The 18,528-nt window shown below is 43.9% G+C and overlaps 1 protein-coding gene across 6 annotated transcripts in view; it reads right to left on the bottom strand.

Moving 5' to 3' along the window:
• Nucleotides 1-18,528, bottom strand: part of Map7 (microtubule associated protein 7) — a 125,445-nt gene that overhangs the window by 40,735 nt on the left and 66,182 nt on the right. For 5 of the 6 annotated variants that reach the window (XM_040758308.1, XM_040758307.1, XM_040758305.1 and 2 more), the window contains 2 exons: nucleotides 6,470-6,568; nucleotides 4,275-4,352 (listed from right to left, as the gene is read on the bottom strand). In XM_040758308.1, the coding sequence (XP_040614242.1) occupies nucleotides 4,275-4,352; nucleotides 6,470-6,568 (177 nt within the window). Of the gene's footprint in view, nucleotides 1-4,274; nucleotides 4,353-6,469; nucleotides 6,569-7,573; nucleotides 7,700-18,528 lie in introns of those variants that run through there. The other variant, XM_040758306.1, reaches the window with a different exon arrangement.

An 18,528-nucleotide genomic window follows, 5' to 3' on the forward strand; every position in this document is an offset into this window, starting at 1 on the left:
TGGACGTTAATAAGATTCAAAGTACAGCTGTCCTATAGATTCTCTGTCTTATTCATCTGAGACACTGATTAAGCTAAGAATTCAGGTCTCAAATGAGAGAACCTCAGTAAAATCAGGCAACAGCACTAACTTGCATTCCTGCTGTGATCTCCTGCAGTTAAGTGCTTCGATTTATTTGATTTAACATTCAACAATTAATTGTTGGACATTTAGTATGTCCAAGGCTATTTTAGGTTCTTCTACTGGGCTTTAGAAATTGGCAAAGATACATCACTTTTCTTTTATGGAATGTGTACTTCTACTCTTCTACTGGATTAGGGATAGGAAAAGCCTGAGCTAAAGGATTAGGCTAAGTCTAGACTGTCTGCTGGTAGCTACACATGGCCCTTGAATAAACCTGGATAGACACTCATCAGGGAACTGTGTTGGGAAGATGTCCGTGTCGCGTGCCCCCCCACCCATGAGTGTGTGTGTGTGTGGTATACTGTTTACAGGTGCTGACTAATGTGTGTGTGTGTGTGTGTGGTATACTGTTTACAGGTGCTGACTAATGTGTGTGTGTGTGTGTGTGGTATACTGTTTACAGGTGCTGACTAATGTGTGTGTGTGTGTGTGGTATACTGTTTACAGGTGCTGACTAATGTGTGTGTGTGTTTGTGTGTGGTATACTGTTTACAGGTGCTGACTAATTGTGTGTGTGTGTGTGTGTGTGTGTGGTATACTGTTTACAGGTGCTGACTAATGTGTGTGTGTGTGTGTGTGTGTGTGGTATACTGTTTACAGGTGCTGACTAATGTGTGTGTGTGTGTGTGTGGTATACTGTTTACAGGTGCTGACTAATGTGTGTGTGTGTGTGTGTGTGGTATACTGTTTACAGGTGCTGACTAATGTGTGTGTGTGTGGTATACTGTTTACAGGTGCTGACTAATGTGTGTGTGTGTGCTGGAGAGACCAGAGATTGACGCTAGCTTTCTTCTAATCATTCTCCACCTTATTGTTTGAGATGGTTTCTTACTGAACCGGGCACTCACTGTTTGTTAGACTGGCTGGCCAGCAAGTTCCGAGACCTTGCCCAGCTCTCTCTCTCAGAACTGGGGAATTATACCCACAGCACCATTCCTCAGTTCTACGTGAACATCTCAACTCGGCCCTCATGTCTTTACAGCAACTGTTGAGTAGCTCACACCAGTAATAAGACGATTCCAGCAACTCTAGTCACAGCTGAAATGCCAAAAATGGCTAACCCCCCTAAAAAACAAAACATGATCCCAATTTCTCAGGGCCAGGAATGTATTGGCGCAATTGATTAGGACACAGATGTTACCAAGATGAGTCAGTTTTGGATGACAATGCAGCTGTGTAGAGGCTGAGTTTATAGCAGAATGTGATGGCTCTCTCACCTCTAATCATAGCTCTAGAAGGTTGAGGCAGGAAGAGGGCTGGGATTCTGAGGCCAGTCTAGGCTATGGAGAGACCCAGGCCAAAAACTCTAAACCAAAACAAGTTCTGTTACAGACAACAGGGAACCACCTGTTAGAGATGTGAGAGCCATCAGCGTCACAGGAGAGGGAGAGAGAGAGGGAGAGGGAGAGGGACAGCGAGAGGGAGAGGGACAGGGAGAGGGACAGGGAGACAGAGAACACATCACAACAAATGATTAACACAAAGACATTTCTCCCTAGGTTAAAAAAAAGCTTGGAAGAGAGACAGCAAGAGAAATGTAGAAATCAAGTGGGGGTTTTAAGGAATGGTCTGTATTGATTTAGATGGAGTGGAGTGACTGAGGAGACCACTTATAAAGCTTTTAAGACAGGGGAAGCTTTCAGAGAGCATATGCCCTATGTCCAACAACTGACCAAGCAGTCTCACAGAGGAAGAACTATGCTGGTTTATATGAAAACTAGGATAATTAGGAATAGACCAAGGGACACAAATGAACCTAAAAGCATTAAAGCACGACTCAGATTTAAATAGAAAACATTAATAGACCTTGCCTACTTGCCCACCAGTACAAGCACACCACGTCTCCAGATGAAATCACCCGATCCTTCATCCCTCCCCCATCCTCCTGACTTTGCCTTTTAAAGGATCTGGACTGAAAAACAAATAAATTAACAACAACAACAAAAAAAAAACCTTTAAATAGTTCAACCTACATCCAAAAGACAATAATCGCAATCACTGGTCATTCGTTTTTTAGTTTCCTTCTAAAAATTGAAATATTTCCATATATGTAGCACTACAAAGTTTGAAAGCACAGTAGCAGTTACCATAACCAACCTTTGTGTTGTTTTTATATGGTGAGTATAACAATACTCGAAGCTATATAGGGAAACAATATGTTTATTTACCAGAGAGAGAGAGAGAGTCGCACCGACCAGGAGTCAGAAGCATGGCTGGCTTCCAGGAGAAAAAAAAAGGGAAGCCCCTTTTCCTTTCACTTCCTTTTATCTCTACCTTGACCACGCCCTGTTGGGCGGATAGCTTTGTGGGGTTCACTCCTACAGGTGAGTATTTCTAAGGTTTTCTGTTCATTCAAAGCCTTTCATTTTGGATACTCCCGTGCTGCCCAGCTTGTCTGACAACCTCACTGCTGGGGAGCAGTGTGCCCAGGAGGAGGCCGGCCTAAAGTCCTCAACAGGCCTGCTTCCAGGAACTGCCCGCCTGCAGGAAACCCGGCAGATGCAGGGGACAGTAGGTCTGGGAGGAAGCACAGGGCTCAGAAAAATGGCAGTTTAATTATTTCCCATTGAGTTAGTGAAAATGTGCTTAAAAACATCTCAGCCGCAGCAGGAATGGTGCAGGGGTCTGTAATCCCAGCACCGAGGAGGCAGACGATCCCAAGTTTGAAGCCAATGTCACCAGGCTGCTAGTGCCACACACATAGATTCCTGATCAGGAACAGCACAGGCCTGGGCTAGAGAGGCTGGGTCATCCAGTGGATGAACTAGCTCTTCTAGACTACACAACGTCAGCAAAGCACCGGCCACTTTGTGCAAAGACCTCAGGCCCCAGGCTGCCTTAGTTTCGGAACATCTCCACACTCTAGACATGCTAAGCATTTTCTTTCCAAAGCACGTAAGGACCCTTGTTTGGCAACTTGGCATGCCCCTCCCTGCTGAAAGGACTGATGGACTCGGGGAGGGGCAGATACTGACTTTACTTGTGTGCCCACAGATGCACTCACCATGCTCTACGCTCTATACACAGTAGCAAACCCTTGGACACACAAGGGAGCCCTGGTTAAACTCAACAGGCGCGCGCACGCGCACGCGCACACACACACACACACACACACACACACACACCATGAACATGGGAAAAGAACTTGGGGCAGCAACAGTAGTAGTATGAGGAAAACAGAGGGTGAAGAGGTTAGTAATGGAAATGCTATCTATGTAAAATTGTCAAAACTAAAAGTTAAAAAAATGTTTGTTGGATAGGAACTATAACATCACTCAATATAAAAGCTTGATTCTGGGGGCTGGAGAGATGGGTCAGTGGTTAAGAACACTGGCTGCTCTTCCAGAGGACTCGGGTTCAATTCCCACAATATTCTGTAACTCCAGTTCCAGGGAATTTGACAACCTCACTCAGACACACATGCAAGCAAAACACTGTAAAAAGGAGTTCTCAAATGCATATAAAATAGAAATGATTTTTAAAAAGTAAAAAAATATCAAAGTTCAGCTCTGAAAAAAAACTAACAAAAGATATTAAATAAAGGAAGGGCTGGACAGGCCTCCATAGCCAACGTTCTAGAACACAGGACTCTTCCTCCTCTGAGTGCCACTTCCTGGTAAGCCAGTCTTGTGACTCAGCTTGCCAGGTGGCTGCCGGCAAACTCGAGAGCTGCTGACCTTTCACAAGGGCCTCTGGTGACAAGAGGAAGAGCAGGGACCTTGGCATCAGGTCTCTGTCTTTCCTGTCTGTGAAGTCAGCAGCAGGATTATTTCAACGTGGACACCAGGAAGTATCAAGTCTCATACGTTTGGACCTAGAAAAAGGAGACTGTCCTTGCACCGTTTTTCCTGTTTTGGTTTTGTAGACTGCGGATGACTGCCATTTAGGGCTAGTTCTAAGCTTGGCTTGTACACTAGGCGGCTTCACCAGCTACCAGCCAAATACGCAGATGCACACCAAACAGCACAGATGTTACAGTGATGCCTACTCTTCTCAATGTTAAGTGTCCCTTGTCCTAGAGCAGAAAGACTAGCATTTCACCAAGGCCATCACTGAATGACCAGGCACGTGCAATGTGGGGCTTGGACTACCTAGCTGCTTTTCTCGTTCCTCACGGCGTTCTCGGGCCAGACGCTGCCGGTCATCAACCCGTAGCACAGGCGGGGGATCTGAAATGAGACAAAGTAGGAGAAGAATGAATTTTAAAAAGATACTCGTTGGTGTATAATTTTTGTTAAAAATAGTTGGTGAATGAAGGGTTGAAGAAATGGCTCAGTGGTTAAGGACAATTACTCTTGCAGAGGCTGAGTTTAGTCCCCAGTATTACATCTGGGAGGTGGGGTGTATGTGTGTGCCACAACTGCCTATACTCAGTCCCAGGGATCTCACAAGTCTTCTGGCCTCCATGGGGACTCGCTCACATGTACACATATTACCACCACCCCGACACACATATACATATAACATTTTTTTTCTGTTCTTTTGACTCAGGGTTTCTCTGTGTAGCCCTGGCTGACCTAGAACTCATCCTTATAGACCAGGCTGGCTTTGAACTCAGAGATCCATGCACTACCATGCTCAGCCTACATAATTAAATTTTTACAAAATGTTACTGAAATAATAGTCTTATGGAAATTAGTATGTGTCTACACTCAGTGATACGCATTGTTATCATTACTTTTCTGAGAGCGCCCAAGTATTTTTCTTCTATTTTAAAGTATTAGCGAGCTGGGAGTAGAGCTCAGTGGTGATTCTAGCTGGTATGTATGGAGTCCTTTGATTCCAACATCATCAGAAAAAATAACAATAAATCAAGTAAAGTCATAATCTTTCTGAAGCCTTTTGATATTGATATTTTCATCAGATAATCTTTGTGTCACTAGGCTCTCTGTTTTCTATTATTCTTATTTATCAAATCTAAACAACACTTGAAAAAGGAGAATTTCCCCTTCAGATTGGGATATAGCTAGTGGTACAATGCCTGCCTGCATAAGGCCTTGGGTTTGCTCTCTGGCACAATAAAAACAAATAAAACCAAAAGGAACTTCTACTTCCACAGGGCACTCACATGAATGTAAGGCGCTGAAGATCTACTAGAGTAAGTCCCATGGGGACACAGCACCCTCTTTAGTCCCAGGCATAGAGAAACCTCCAATAAGTACTAGCTCTTGGTGGGAACGTGGGTGGACAGATGTGGCTGAGTAAAGGGGAGATCTCAGCCTGCTCACTAAAATGCAGCTGACACCGTTCAAGCAACAGTATCTATCCACTGCTGTCTTCCGCCTAAACGACAAGCCACATTTATCTGCTTTGATAAAGATGCTTTCCGCATGTCAAGAAGACAAAACGAAGTAGAATGGATATTGTTTTGTGAGCCTGGACCCAGACATTTCTGTCTTTATTCTCACTGATGCACGGAAGTGGAGTGGTCTGGCTTGAATAATGTATGAAGCAGGTTTCCAAGAACCTTGTGGACTCTCATCAGCGTTGTGTTGCGTGCTCAGCTTGCCCAGGAGCCACACCGTGGTTGTGGGATGCTGGGAAGAAGGTGGAGCTGCCTGTTCAGATGTTTGTATTATGCTTACAGACAGTGGAACAGATCATGACTCACAAGCAATTACATAAAATTACCCTGAAGGTAGGTTACAATCATTGCAGGGAACCGAATGAAGGTTTACAACTGTGTCGGTGTCTCTGTAAAGATGTGAGTAGGTTTTCAGAAAAGTCACAAAAGAGATAGATAATAATGCTGGGCATACAGGCTCAAAAACTGTATAACTTGACTTCAAACACAGCACCTTTTAGACCAGTGGATCTCAACCTGTGGGTCAGGACCCTTTGGGATTCGAATGACCCTTTCACAGGGATCGCCTAAGACCATTGGAAAACATTAAGATTTTAACAGTAGCAAAGTCAGTAATGAAGTAGCGACGAATATAACTTTATGGGGTCATCACAGCATGAGGAACTGTACTAAAGGGTCGCAGCATTAGGAAGGTTGAGAAGCATTATTTTAGACGCTGTTTGGTGGTAAATGAATGTGCCCATGAAAGTCACCTCAGTGATTATCAAATGATTTCAAAAGCTTTACGTTTTCATTTCCATTTAAAGGAGAGAACTCTGAGGCAATTGAGAGATTTTACTTTTTGTATCACAAATCTGTGTGAGAGGGTTTTGGTGGCAGGGACATGACTGATCACTCCTAAATTCTAACTTTAGTTTCTATGTATCATCATGTGTCCCAGGCTTTTGGAATAACCTTCCCCTTCTCCACATAATATCTTACCTGGTTTATTTCCTGAGTGGTTGTTACTTTGTCCTGAAACTGTAGAAGTGGGGCGGCTGGGGGCAGTTTTCTTTTCTTGTACTTTATAGCCATCAGGCACTACACAATGAGACAAGAAGAGACATTTCATTAGTTCCTTATAATTTATTCACAAGCATTCAGTCACTCAGTTAGCCTCTGTATCAGGTAGGAGGCTACAACTCCCACCCACAAGGAGGACACTGAGCAGCCGAAGTGAACAGTCCCGTATAAGAGATATGCTCAAGGCCCAGAAGAACACTCACCCTTGCGGAAGTACTGCCTAAAAACCAAGTCTTTCCACTGTTGTTTTGAGACGGTCTTGGATAAGTGGGTACTGGGTTGCCCTGGTGCTTACTATGTAGCTCAGGCTGGCCTCAAACTCTCATAAAATCCTCCTGCCCGAATTCCAGCCTCATGCCTGAGTGTTGAGAGTACAGGAAATAGTTCTTAAAAAGTTTACAAGGAATGTTAAAATCTTTCACAAATGCAACCACATAGATCACCAAAAGGAAACCAGGAGGTAATATGTACTAGGATTTTGAGGAAGGCTCTGGCCCAAATTCAACTCAGAGATAATTAGTATTATTATTTCAGTTTTCAATGCTGGGTACCAGATCGCTGTCACACTTGCTAGGCAAGTGCTCTAGTCAGCTGCATCCTTGGTACAGCAAAGATTCTTAGATGCAGGGAACTGTATCCTGGGACAGGAACAAAGGGTGGAAATCAGGCATTTCTCTGGTTCTTACAGGAGTCTTGATGGGTGTTGGTGGCAGCGGCGGCGGTGCACACCTTTATTCTTGGCACTTGGGACGTAGAGACAGGCAGATCTTAGTGAGTTTGAGGACAGCCTGGCCTACCAATTGAGTTTCAGGACAGCCAGGAACTCTAATTTTCCTTGGGAAGCATCTCACCACTTCTCCTCCAAGTGTCTTCAATGGCTTCACTTGTCTACCTGACCTTGCCATGGGCCTTCAGTCCGTCCTCACATCCATAACCCCATGAGAACACTTCACACCCTCCCTCTGCTCAAAACTCTCCAACACCACCTCCCTTTCCACCCAGAGTAAAATCCGAGGTCTCTACCATGGTCTGGAAGACATGGTGTGATTTGGTCTGGGTAGGGTAACACTTCCCATTCTGCTTGGCTCCAGGAGAACCAACTGCCTCCATAGTCCATCTCAGACTCTGAGCATGTACCCCCAAAACTCTTCTTCCAGATGGGGTCAGCGGCTGGGCTCTGTGCCTCACTTTCTCTGCCCCTCTGCTCAATTGTGACATCAGAGTCCTCCTGACCTATTTAAACATGCCACTCATCTCTCCTCCCTAGCCTGCCTAGTTAGTCCTTATCCATGGGCATCTTCCTAGGATTTCTTTTTCTAAGGCGACAGAACGGGAAAAACAGGGTTCTGTTTGGTCAAGGGGCTTGAACCTAAACAGTGGGATGACAATTACACTTCATGAAGACTAAGTTTAAAAGAGCTTTCCAAGAAGTATTTCCTCTCTGACTCCCTCTTTTCTCTCCTTGTTCTCTGAGACAAGGTCTTGGCATCCAGTTTTAGCTGGCCTATGCTGGTATAAGCTAGGCTGACTTCATTTCACGGAACTGTCTCTGACTTAACCTAAGTGCCGGAATTATAGGCATGTACAACTACACCCCGGGGGTGGGGGGAAACTACTGAATTTAGAAGTGGATTGTAGAGAGCCAATCTTTGCCCTCTAGGGGAGGCAAATGCTAAATTTTTGTGGCTATATTTCAATTACATATGGAATTTGCTATCGAGGGTCAAACAACCTATTTGCCTTAAAATGACAGCTTCAAAGGTAAACACTGACGAGTGGCTTTGCTTTATACACCAGGCTCTCTTTTAACCTCGTTTTCTGGAAAGTTTTGTAAAGATTCAGGAAGACTGTATGGTCTGATCCATGAGTCAAAACAAAACAGGGTTTGGTAGAAAGGGTTGATGGCATAGCTCAGTGGTAGAGCACTTGCCGTGAGTATGCGAAAGGCATCCACCCACCTTCAGTGATGGATGGATGCTGAGGAGGGTACAGCAGAAAGGGTAGATAGTAAATGAAAAGTCAAACAGTAGATACCTTGATCATGGCCTTCTAACAGTACTTGCTACTCAAGGAAACTTTACTTAAGCTTCCACGTTCCAGTAGGAAAAGGGTCCTGTTGTGTGGTACACACCACGGTGAAGGGGGGTGGTGGTGGTTAAACCAGGATAAGCCTAAGTGGACCAGGACAAGCCCTGGCACCGACCCATGAAAGCAGAAGACGTCATGTCAGGACAGCTCCACAATACTGCTCCATGTGTTCTTATTTCAAAATCACACGGCCAGTGGTCACCACGTAGCAGGTGAAGTCCAGATCGCCTAGGGCTGGCCTACAGTCTCATAATTGGAGGCACCCCCTGAAATGACACACTGAGGTGTCACTGGAACCTCTGTTCACTCTGATAGAGCAAGCTGTTCCCTCATGTTGTAAACTAATCTCTCAAAATTTGCTCATAATAACTAAGTAACTGTACAACAGGGATTGGGAAAGAGTGGAGGATTTCTGTTTTTAAACTGTCATTGCCAGCACAAAGCAAGCTATTTAACAGTGTCCTCCTAAATCTTTACCTTTTTGTTTTCCTCCCGAGACAGGGTTTCTCTGTGTATCCTTAGCTGTCCTGGAACTTGCTCTGTAACCAGGCTGGCCCCTAGAGATCCTCCTGCCTCTGCCTCCCCAGTGCTGGGATTTAAAAGCGTACGCCACCACCACCTGGCTAAACCTTTACTTTTATGTTACCTTCTTGAAGTGTTATTATTAGAGGAAATGGGCAGATTCCTAGGACAACTGTGGGCGCTCACAGTTTGCATAGTATCATGAAGGCTACTTGAACTTTTTTGCATTATTAAGTGTACTATATATACAGACAAAAGGTATTAAAGCAGTGTTCCCCTGGGCTGGCTTGATCATGCACAGCTGCAATCCCAGCACCCTGGAGACCCGGGGAGAGAAAGGACAACTGCAAATTTTCAGAAAAATGATCACTTTAATCTTTAGATAAACAGACTATAACCGCACCATTGACTTAAAATATATTTTATCTGTTTCTCGTTTGGTGTCTATGGCAATACTACTCTGAACGTGCCCAATCTCGTCTGTTTCTTGTTTGGTGTCGTCACTCAACATCATTTAATGTTTCTATGCTGATTGACTTTCTTACGACAGATACTAACTCCAACTGAGTATTATAACAAGACCCACAACACGTGTTGTCACTTTTCGGAATAAGCCCCAAGATTATGACAAATGCCAACTCAGTATTATAACAGGACCCACAACACGTGTTCGGTGTGAGTCATGTTTCTGAAAAAGCTTCCCTCTTTTGCTTGGTTCTAGTTTGCTTTATTGTATAAAAACTAAATGTCAAAGATAAATTTTATACTCAAAAGTGGTAGGCATCAGGGAGACGAAGAGAATGTGACATCAAGGCTGGGGGTGTCGCTCAGTGGTTAGAGCACTTAGTGTGAGTAAAACCCTAACTAAGTTCCCGACACCGCAACAATTCATGATCACAGCAGCAACAAAACTCATGAACAAAACCCAACTCCATCCATCTCAGTTTCTCCTGAGAACACAAAGGTTAGGGCTCAGTGGTTAAAGCATTGGCTGCTCTTGTAGAGGACCTGAGTTTGGAGGCTCTTAACTGCCTGTAACTCCAGCTCAAGGGAATCTGCAGGCTCTAACACACACGTATGCACACTTCTCCTGCCTCCCTGACACATACGTAATACAGACATAAATATATATTATTTTTAAAAAGTCTCGTGTGCAAGCATGAGGACGAAAGCGTGGTGGCCTGAATGAGGATGGCCCCAAGGGGCTCATAGAATCAATGCTTGGTCATTCGGGAATGGCATTAATGAGAGAGACTAGGAGGTGTGGCCTTGTTGGAGGAGGTGTGGCCTTGGAGGAGGTGTGGCCTTGTTGGAGGAGGTGTGGCTTTATTGGAGGAGGTGTGTCACTTGGGGTGGCCTTTGCAGATCCAGATGTAGAACTCTCAGCTACTTCTGCCTGTGTATGCCGAGCTCCCAAGTGCTGGGGTTACGGGTACACACCACTGTGCCAGGCTTAAATGGTCAGACTTTGTGTTCCACTACCGTATGAGTGCATGTTTTACCAACTACTTCTTCGGTGATTATAGTAAGTACAAAAGACAGGCAGACCTGAAGGTGATCTGAAACCTGGTTCTCATTTACTGAGTGACAACAAGCAGGTAATGGGGAGATACTGCCTACATCACAGAGGTTGTAGGAGGATGAACTGGGAAGACATGTGCTAACAATTTACACAGGCTTGTCACTCAGAAGGTCTGTTCAGGCCCTTTCTCCCAACTTTTACACCTTTCCAGTGTCTGGGGTCTTCCGTGTCAGCTGTGTGTTTTAGAGCCAGCAAACCTGCTTCTGTTGTGTGAATTCTCCCGTACCATTTAAGCCAAGGCTCAACTCCCCTTTGTAAAGAACACAGAGACCTAGGGCTATGAAACCGAGTGCCTTGCTGGCAGTAAATTATAGGAAGTCATTTGTCTTTCCCCTATTCCCTACACACTTAGTGAACTGTCTTTCTCCTTGGAGCTTTGGGGAAAGAAAACTTAGACTAACTTGGTGACAGTGTTCCTGGAGAATAAGCAACAGATGGGACAGAAAAGTCTGGCCCTGTGCTGGTTTCAAAGGCCTTCAGCTCAGTTATAATGTCTTCCCAGGAGCCCCTGTGGAGACTGACCCTGTTGGCATGGTTTCCAGGGTGTGACCTGGTCTGACAAGAGCCTATGGTCAGCCTTTTTCTAAGACTTAAAAACCTTTTAATATCAAGTGTAAAACAAGCCTTAAAACCTCAATCATCATGCTATGCAAATAAATTATCCACATTTATTTTAATAGTACAGGGAATGTCACTGTATAAGGGGTTGGGGAGCTTTACCCTACCTCACACAAACCCATATGTGAGGCCCTGGGTTTGGTTCTCAGCATCCCCCTGCCCAATAAAAAACAAAAACAAAAACAAAGCAAAAAAAAAAAAAACCTCAACAAACTACAAAAAACAGTGAAAAGAGAAATTTATCTTCAGCTTTCCAAAATTAAAAAAAAAAGAGGAAACTATTAGATAGGGCTACACATACCATCTTTAAATTTATCGGTAGGAAAACATTTTACATGACTCAGGTGGTTTTCCAATATTGTTCACTTGAATCTTTTCCTCATGTTCAGATTGGAAAACTAAGCCATATACCATGGAACTCAATAAGATTTTGCTAGCCTTAAGAAACCACGAAGATCTCCCTGCTCCCTTAAAAGCTTTATTCCATTAGTGTCTAAATGAGCATGCTGGAGTAGGGCCAAGATGCCTGTGGACTGCCTTGGGACAGTCTCCCTGATGCACTCAAAGCCAAAATACGGAGGCAGTAGGCACTGGAGGCCATGTCGACTAAAAACCGTGCAGCTCCTGACGAGCAGTGAATGAGCCTCTACTGTCCACACCCACTGTGACTTCCTCTGCTTCCTGTGATGGCCTCTCTCTATTCAGAGGTCCTGGGGGTTTCCACTGCTTCCTTTGGACCTTTGAGCATAAGATGTGATGGAGGTGCCTTCTTTTGATAGCTCGACATAACTGGTATCATGAATGAGCTAGCTACTTTTTTGGTCAGAATTCATATTCTACAGCACTATATATATATATATTATATATATATATATATATGTGACCTGGAGAATGAACCTAGGGCCTTGTGTTTTTTAGATAAGAACTCCTGAGATAAATCTAAACCCTTGGTTGAAACATGGTCTCAGGCTAGCTTTGAACTCATGATCCTGTTACTTTAGTCTCCCTCATCCTGGGAGTACAGGCATACATACAACATCATGTATGGATTCAGCTATGAGTTCTAATAAAATAGAGAATACGGGCTGTAAGGCAGCCAAAGCTTAGAACTTCAGTCCCTCTTTCTGTCCAACATTAATTGGCCTTTGTGGACATATGGCTTGGAGAACATAGGACATCACTTTCTATCATAGTCGAATATTAACAGTTTCACGTTTAATCTAAATGTTTCAATCTATCTACAGGAAAAACCTAATGCAACAGGCCAGACACTGCTACCCTCACATAAATGCATTTCATACATTTACATATACTCATTCCTCATACTTTAACATTCAATATACCTGCCAGGATTATTATAACATTTCAGTCATAGATATTAAATATTTATTCAACTTTAGTTGTGAAATTTGCATTAGAGGAAGGACTAAAGCCATTTCACAGCATCTACTAGCTTGAGTATTCACATGGCAGAGGACTTTCCTTTCATTTAAAGTTTGAACCATAACCATTATGAGCTTGTGTAGCAACAATCAAAGCTCACAGGAGAGAGCACCAGATAGTAGTCACTTAACTATCCCACCCAGCCTCATGTCTCCTCCTCCTTTAAATTATTCTGACAGCACCCTACTAAAACAGGACACACAGGCTGTGTATCAGAAATAGTACCATAGGTTGCGTAGCCCTTGGAGCTCTGAGAAAAAGAAAACCTACACAAACTTGGTGACAGTGTTCCTAAGGAGCAAGCAACAGAATGTTCCAGATTTGGGAATATTTTTTTAAATTTCAGAACATTTGTATATACAAAATTACATATCTGGGAGATAAGATCCAGGTCTCAATATGAAATTAATTATAGCTCATGTGCATCTATCCTGAAAGTAATTTAATGTATTTTTCATATCCATGCATTCGACTGAAACCTATCACATGAACCCAGATGTGGAATTTTCTACTGGTATTAGTCAATGCTAAGGAAAAGTTTATAATTTTATCAGACAAGACTTAAAACTAAGTGATCAAGCAAGAAGTGGGAGGAACTGCAGTGTCACTGTCCAAACACCGGAGAATATTGCCTGTATTGTGTGGGAAATCACATGACTATCACAGCTCCAGCTAACGGCATGAGTGAGAACAGAGGCAAGCCTTTCAACCTCAGGGACGTGCAAGTCCCGTCATCTCCTGAAGTAATTTACCAAATTTGTTTTGATAATTGGTTCTAAAACAGCCTAAGAAACAGCCACCTTAGCTGGACATGAGGGAAAACATATCTTAGAACATATATGGTCAACGATTTTGCGGCAATGAGAAATCCTATTAAGCTGTTTTGTTCACTATTGAAAATGCTTCCTTGGTTCCCATTACAGACACCAAAACTTCACATACTTTAAAATTTTTTGGGAGGGGGATTGTTTGCTTGTTTGAGTCTCATGTAGCCCAGGCTGGCCCTGATGACCTTGAATTTCTAATCTTCCTGCCTTCACCTCCCACATGCTGGGATTATAGGTGTGCACCACCACACTAGGCAGGAAAAGGTTTTTGAAAAAGATTAATGAAAGAACTGGGTAGATATGTTTGCATCAGTGACCACATGAGTGCGGGCGCCTGAGGGGTCTAGGAGAGAGGCCTGGACTCCCTGGAGAGACATTAGCTGGTTCTCTACAAGACAAATGTTAACTACTCAGCCCTTCCCAGCTCCAGGAAAAATACTTCTATCTCAAAACAAACAAGTAAACAGATGCAAAACTTTCCTTCAGACGATCGATCCTCTAACTAGAAAACACGTACTTTCTACCTATTGTCGCACGGGCCAGGTTAAACGGCCAGCCTTTCTGTGTTCCCTGATGACTTAGCTGCTACACACATTATCCCTGTCCCTCATGAATCCTGTGTGCGACTCTGCAAAGTACAGGGCAGGGCACACACAAGGAGGAGAGTCTCACCAGGTTTCCAGTTATCATGAGAAACAGTAAATCAGTGACTGTAACAATCACCCAGCTAAATGCCAACAGCTGGGTACAGTTATAAAGTTAGGTGAAATCAATTAAGCTCAATCTGTAATTAGAAGGCACTATTTAAATAACTTGGAAAAGAGAAATAATTAGAATTCAACTTCATTAGACTTTGCTTAGTTAAAGCAAAGTGAAAAAAGGTTGTTTTTACTACATACCAGGGTGATGATTTACTCCAAGGAAAATGAACATAAATAATGCCAGTATTTTATAGACTTACTGTGCCAGTTACAAAACTTAAATGTGAAAGTATATTCAAAGTAAAAGATGTACAACTTCTGGAAACAGCCCTCAATAAATAGGGCACTCAGTTTAAAATCTTAGTTTGGAAAAAAAACGTGTAAAATAATTTAAGTCCTGAGTATTAGCTGAAAGAGTTTAATCAGTGAAATTTGTTGCTCAATATCGATAATTGTTATTCTTCTGTAATAAATCAGTAAAATATTTTCAAAATTCCTACATAAATCTTATATAAACTTTACCTAGGATGAGTGGTAGGTACTGAAGGACGAATTTTGTCCCAATTCATGTCAGTGACCACTAAGCCTTGAACGTAAGTTGTAAAATTATAAGGTCAGCCCACTCTCCCCACACTGCAACCATGCCCACATCTGCCATTTTGTTCTTTATGCCCTCATTGGACCCTCAGCCTCAACATCTCCCCAGTTACCCACGTTAAATCTTCTTTTGTTTCTTTTTTTACAGGAGCGTTGGGTTCACCACACAACTGGCCAGAAAGTGCCCCCGGCCCCGGCCTTACCCAGTGTCCACATCCCCACACCAGAGTGCCACATTTGCCACAGATGGTAGGCCATAGGGACATAATCAGCATCACATGTCCACACGTCCCAGTATGGTTCACTCGGCACAGGCTCACTGTCTTTCATAAATACAATGATTTGTATTCACTATTACAGTAGCATACAGAACCAACCTCATTCATTTTTCATAGTTCAGCTCAATTTGCTCTCATGAAATTGTTTCAAGCTATTCTTAACACCATCACTTTGTTTTCTTTGACTTTGACAACACTGCCATCTTCTCAATACTACTTGACACTTTAAAATAATGTTTCTATTAATTCTTTGAGGATATCATTCAATGTTTTTGATTCATGTTCACCCTCTCCAACTTTTCCCAGATCTATACATCCTTACCCACCTAATAACTTCATGTCCATTGTCCATCCCTGCTGCTGTAGAGTCTTACTATGTAGTCCAGACTGTCCTGGAATTTGCAATGCTTGCTAAGGCAGAAATAACAGAAGCGGCATTTGGTTATATTCAGTTTTGGTGCATAATTGCCTCCTGGTCCCTTTTCCACTCAAATGTGTGTTCTGTGACCTAGGTATTCTTGCTTTCTATCTAAAGCCCCAGTCAAGAGCACTGCCGTGAGTAAGTTCCTGGGCCCACTCAGGCTCCTATACACACCTTGCAATGGAGGAAACTGACACCTGCCTGTAACATGAAAACAAGAACTGAGAATAATCTGCACAGGGCATAAAATCTACCTTGGACTGACTTCAAAACTGGCATGTATTACATTCATCATGCTTTTTCTTTGACAATGGCTCTCATATAGGCCAGGCTGGCCTCACTATGTAACTGAGGATAACTCCCGAACTCCCAATCCTTCTGCCTCTGCCTCCCAAGTTCTGGGATTACAGATACATCTTACCAGACTGGGTATCATCATGTCTACTTTTGAGACCTCCTGGAAGACAACAGGCTTAGGCAGGCCAAGAGCTCGAGAAAAGACACACTGCCTGGGTTTTGTCTTCAGGTTTTTAGAGACAGGGCCTCAGAGCAAAGCTGGACTGCTAAGTAAGTGCTGGGCTTATAATTATGAGGTTGTGCATGCGGCTGGTTTTGGTCAGAGAAACAGTAGGGTTTGAGTTTTGATGCTCTGTCCTGCTGACAATTTCCTACATTGCCTTGCAAGACCTCATTTACTCACAGGCAAGCACACATTCATTCACAGGCAAGCATTCACTCACAGTATTGACTTCACTCGCTGATGGATTCATAACAAAATCACATTTTACTGAGAATTAGAGAAGTCTAGATTTCTGTGGATCATGACAGAAGCTAGAGCGTTGTCAGGATCACAGAAAAACCTACTTGTTCTCTCTCACCCCTGTCCACTCCACCCCTTGCTTAACTGAAGGACAGAAGGTGGAAAGAGAAGGTCATCACAGCCAGCGAGAGTAGACAGGAAGCACATGTTTCCGCCATGTTCTCTACCAAAGTCCCGGCTACGGAGCACAGCTGTTCAAGACTGACGAGGGAGCTGTGCAGACTTGACTGTGCTAACTTGTATGCAGTCACAATGAGTCATGCTGACTTCGTGTCCAACTGTACTGTCCATAGGCCAATACCTAAAAGGTATACAAGACGCACAAACTGTGTAAGCCCACTCAGCAAGCCTCACTGCTCTCTCTAGTCATTACTTCAACACCTCCCTGCCCCGCCCCGCCCCTCTTTCTTCCCCACTAAACTCACTTGGTTCTCATGAAGGCTGAGGCAGAAGGTTCATTGTAAATTCAAGGGCAGCTTGGGCTACATAGTGAGTTTTAAGCCATCTTGGGGTATAATGTATGAGACCCTGTTTCCTCCTGTTACCAAGAACAAGGAGACAAAGAAAGGGAGAGAGGGAAGGAAGGAGGGGAAAAAAAAAAGAATTAAGACACTATTACGTTAATGACCAAATAGACTTAAGTGGACCCTTGCCCCTCTCTCCACATTTTAATAGCACAGACCTGGTCAAATGCAGTCTTGGAAGGCAGTAACAAGACTGTAAGCTTGGGAGCCAGGGACTGACTCTGACATAAGTGGGGTATGACCAGCTCAGCAGGAGTTCTGAAGGGCAGTATGGCTCAACTACCACCACTGAGTTAGTAACCACTTTGTTAGGCTGGCCTGCTGGCCAGGCTGGGCAGCTCAGCTCAGCATAGGAGCTTGAAGGCCAGAGCACATGTTCCATGCTGCCTAGCCAGCTGTCCTGCCTATGTAGCACACAGACAAGTACGACAGATGGGAGGTGAGAGCCGGACAGGGCTCACGTATGTACACAGCAAGATGTATAATGAGCAGGCACCCATCCAGGTAAACTGCAAGGATAACGGCACCGAGGCTAAAGTCTCCCAGAGGAGGCACATATGGGTAATGAAAACAGAGTATGCTAAGCACTAGGAGGAAGAGGAACAAGGTTTTTGTTGGAGACGAAGACAGATAATGGGGAGTTTCTGGAGTACAGGACACCCACGCTGATTTTAAAGCATGGGCAAACACTGTGCCCAGGGGGGAGGGCACCGTAAACAAGAGAAGGAAGGAGTTTGTCCTGTGTCGCACTAGGGGTGGGGAGGGTGGTGGGATATATTCACAGTTTTCAATTAGCCTGGTGAAAAAAACCTGTCACATTCCTTTATAAACGAAGGATTATTACACCTTTCTGCTTTCTTTTGTTAAAATATTGAATTTTTACTTGCTTCAAGAAGGGAAGTAGGCATTTTATATGTTATATATCTGCAGCTTTTCAATTTCAGGATGTGAGAAAATCCCTTCAGGCTCTCAAGTAAAGCACCAGTCAAGAGCAGAGAGGCGTCTCCACGATGAGTCAGGGCAGAGACCCATGAACGCAATTCTGTCACGTGAAGGAGAAGCTCATTATGACGGCAACCATTGGCATGAAAAGCTTTTTAATTTCATTAAGACAAGCACACAGACTGTGGGACTAGAGGTTTATATACCGGCTTCACAGAGCAGAAGGGAAGGGGGATGTGGGTAACTTAGGGGATGATAAGTGATTTGGGGGAAAGATGACTAGACCCTCAAAGGAACAGCTGTTGCTGGCAAGTGTGGTGGCGCACGCCTTTGATCCCAGCACTTGGGAGGCAGAGGCAGGCGGATCTCTGTTTGAGGCCAGCCTGGTCTGCAGAGTGAGTTACAGGACAGCCAGGGCTACACAGAGAAACCCTGTCTTGAAGAAAACAAAACAAAACAAAACATCTATGGTGTGGCACCAGCCTCCGGCTTCCTCCTAGGGTAACCCAGGGTTAGTCTTCTCTCCTTGGTCACCCTACAGAGCTCATTTTGAAAGATATACTCTCAGGCAGATAAGGAGAGCTCCCCTCTGCTTGTTACTCCCCAAGTATCTAC

This window comes from Mesocricetus auratus, unplaced genomic scaffold (genome assembly GCF_017639785.1).
Source record: "Mesocricetus auratus isolate SY011 unplaced genomic scaffold, BCM_Maur_2.0 Super-Scaffold_100018, whole genome shotgun sequence".
NCBI lineage: Eukaryota > Metazoa > Chordata > Mammalia > Rodentia > Cricetidae > Mesocricetus > Mesocricetus auratus.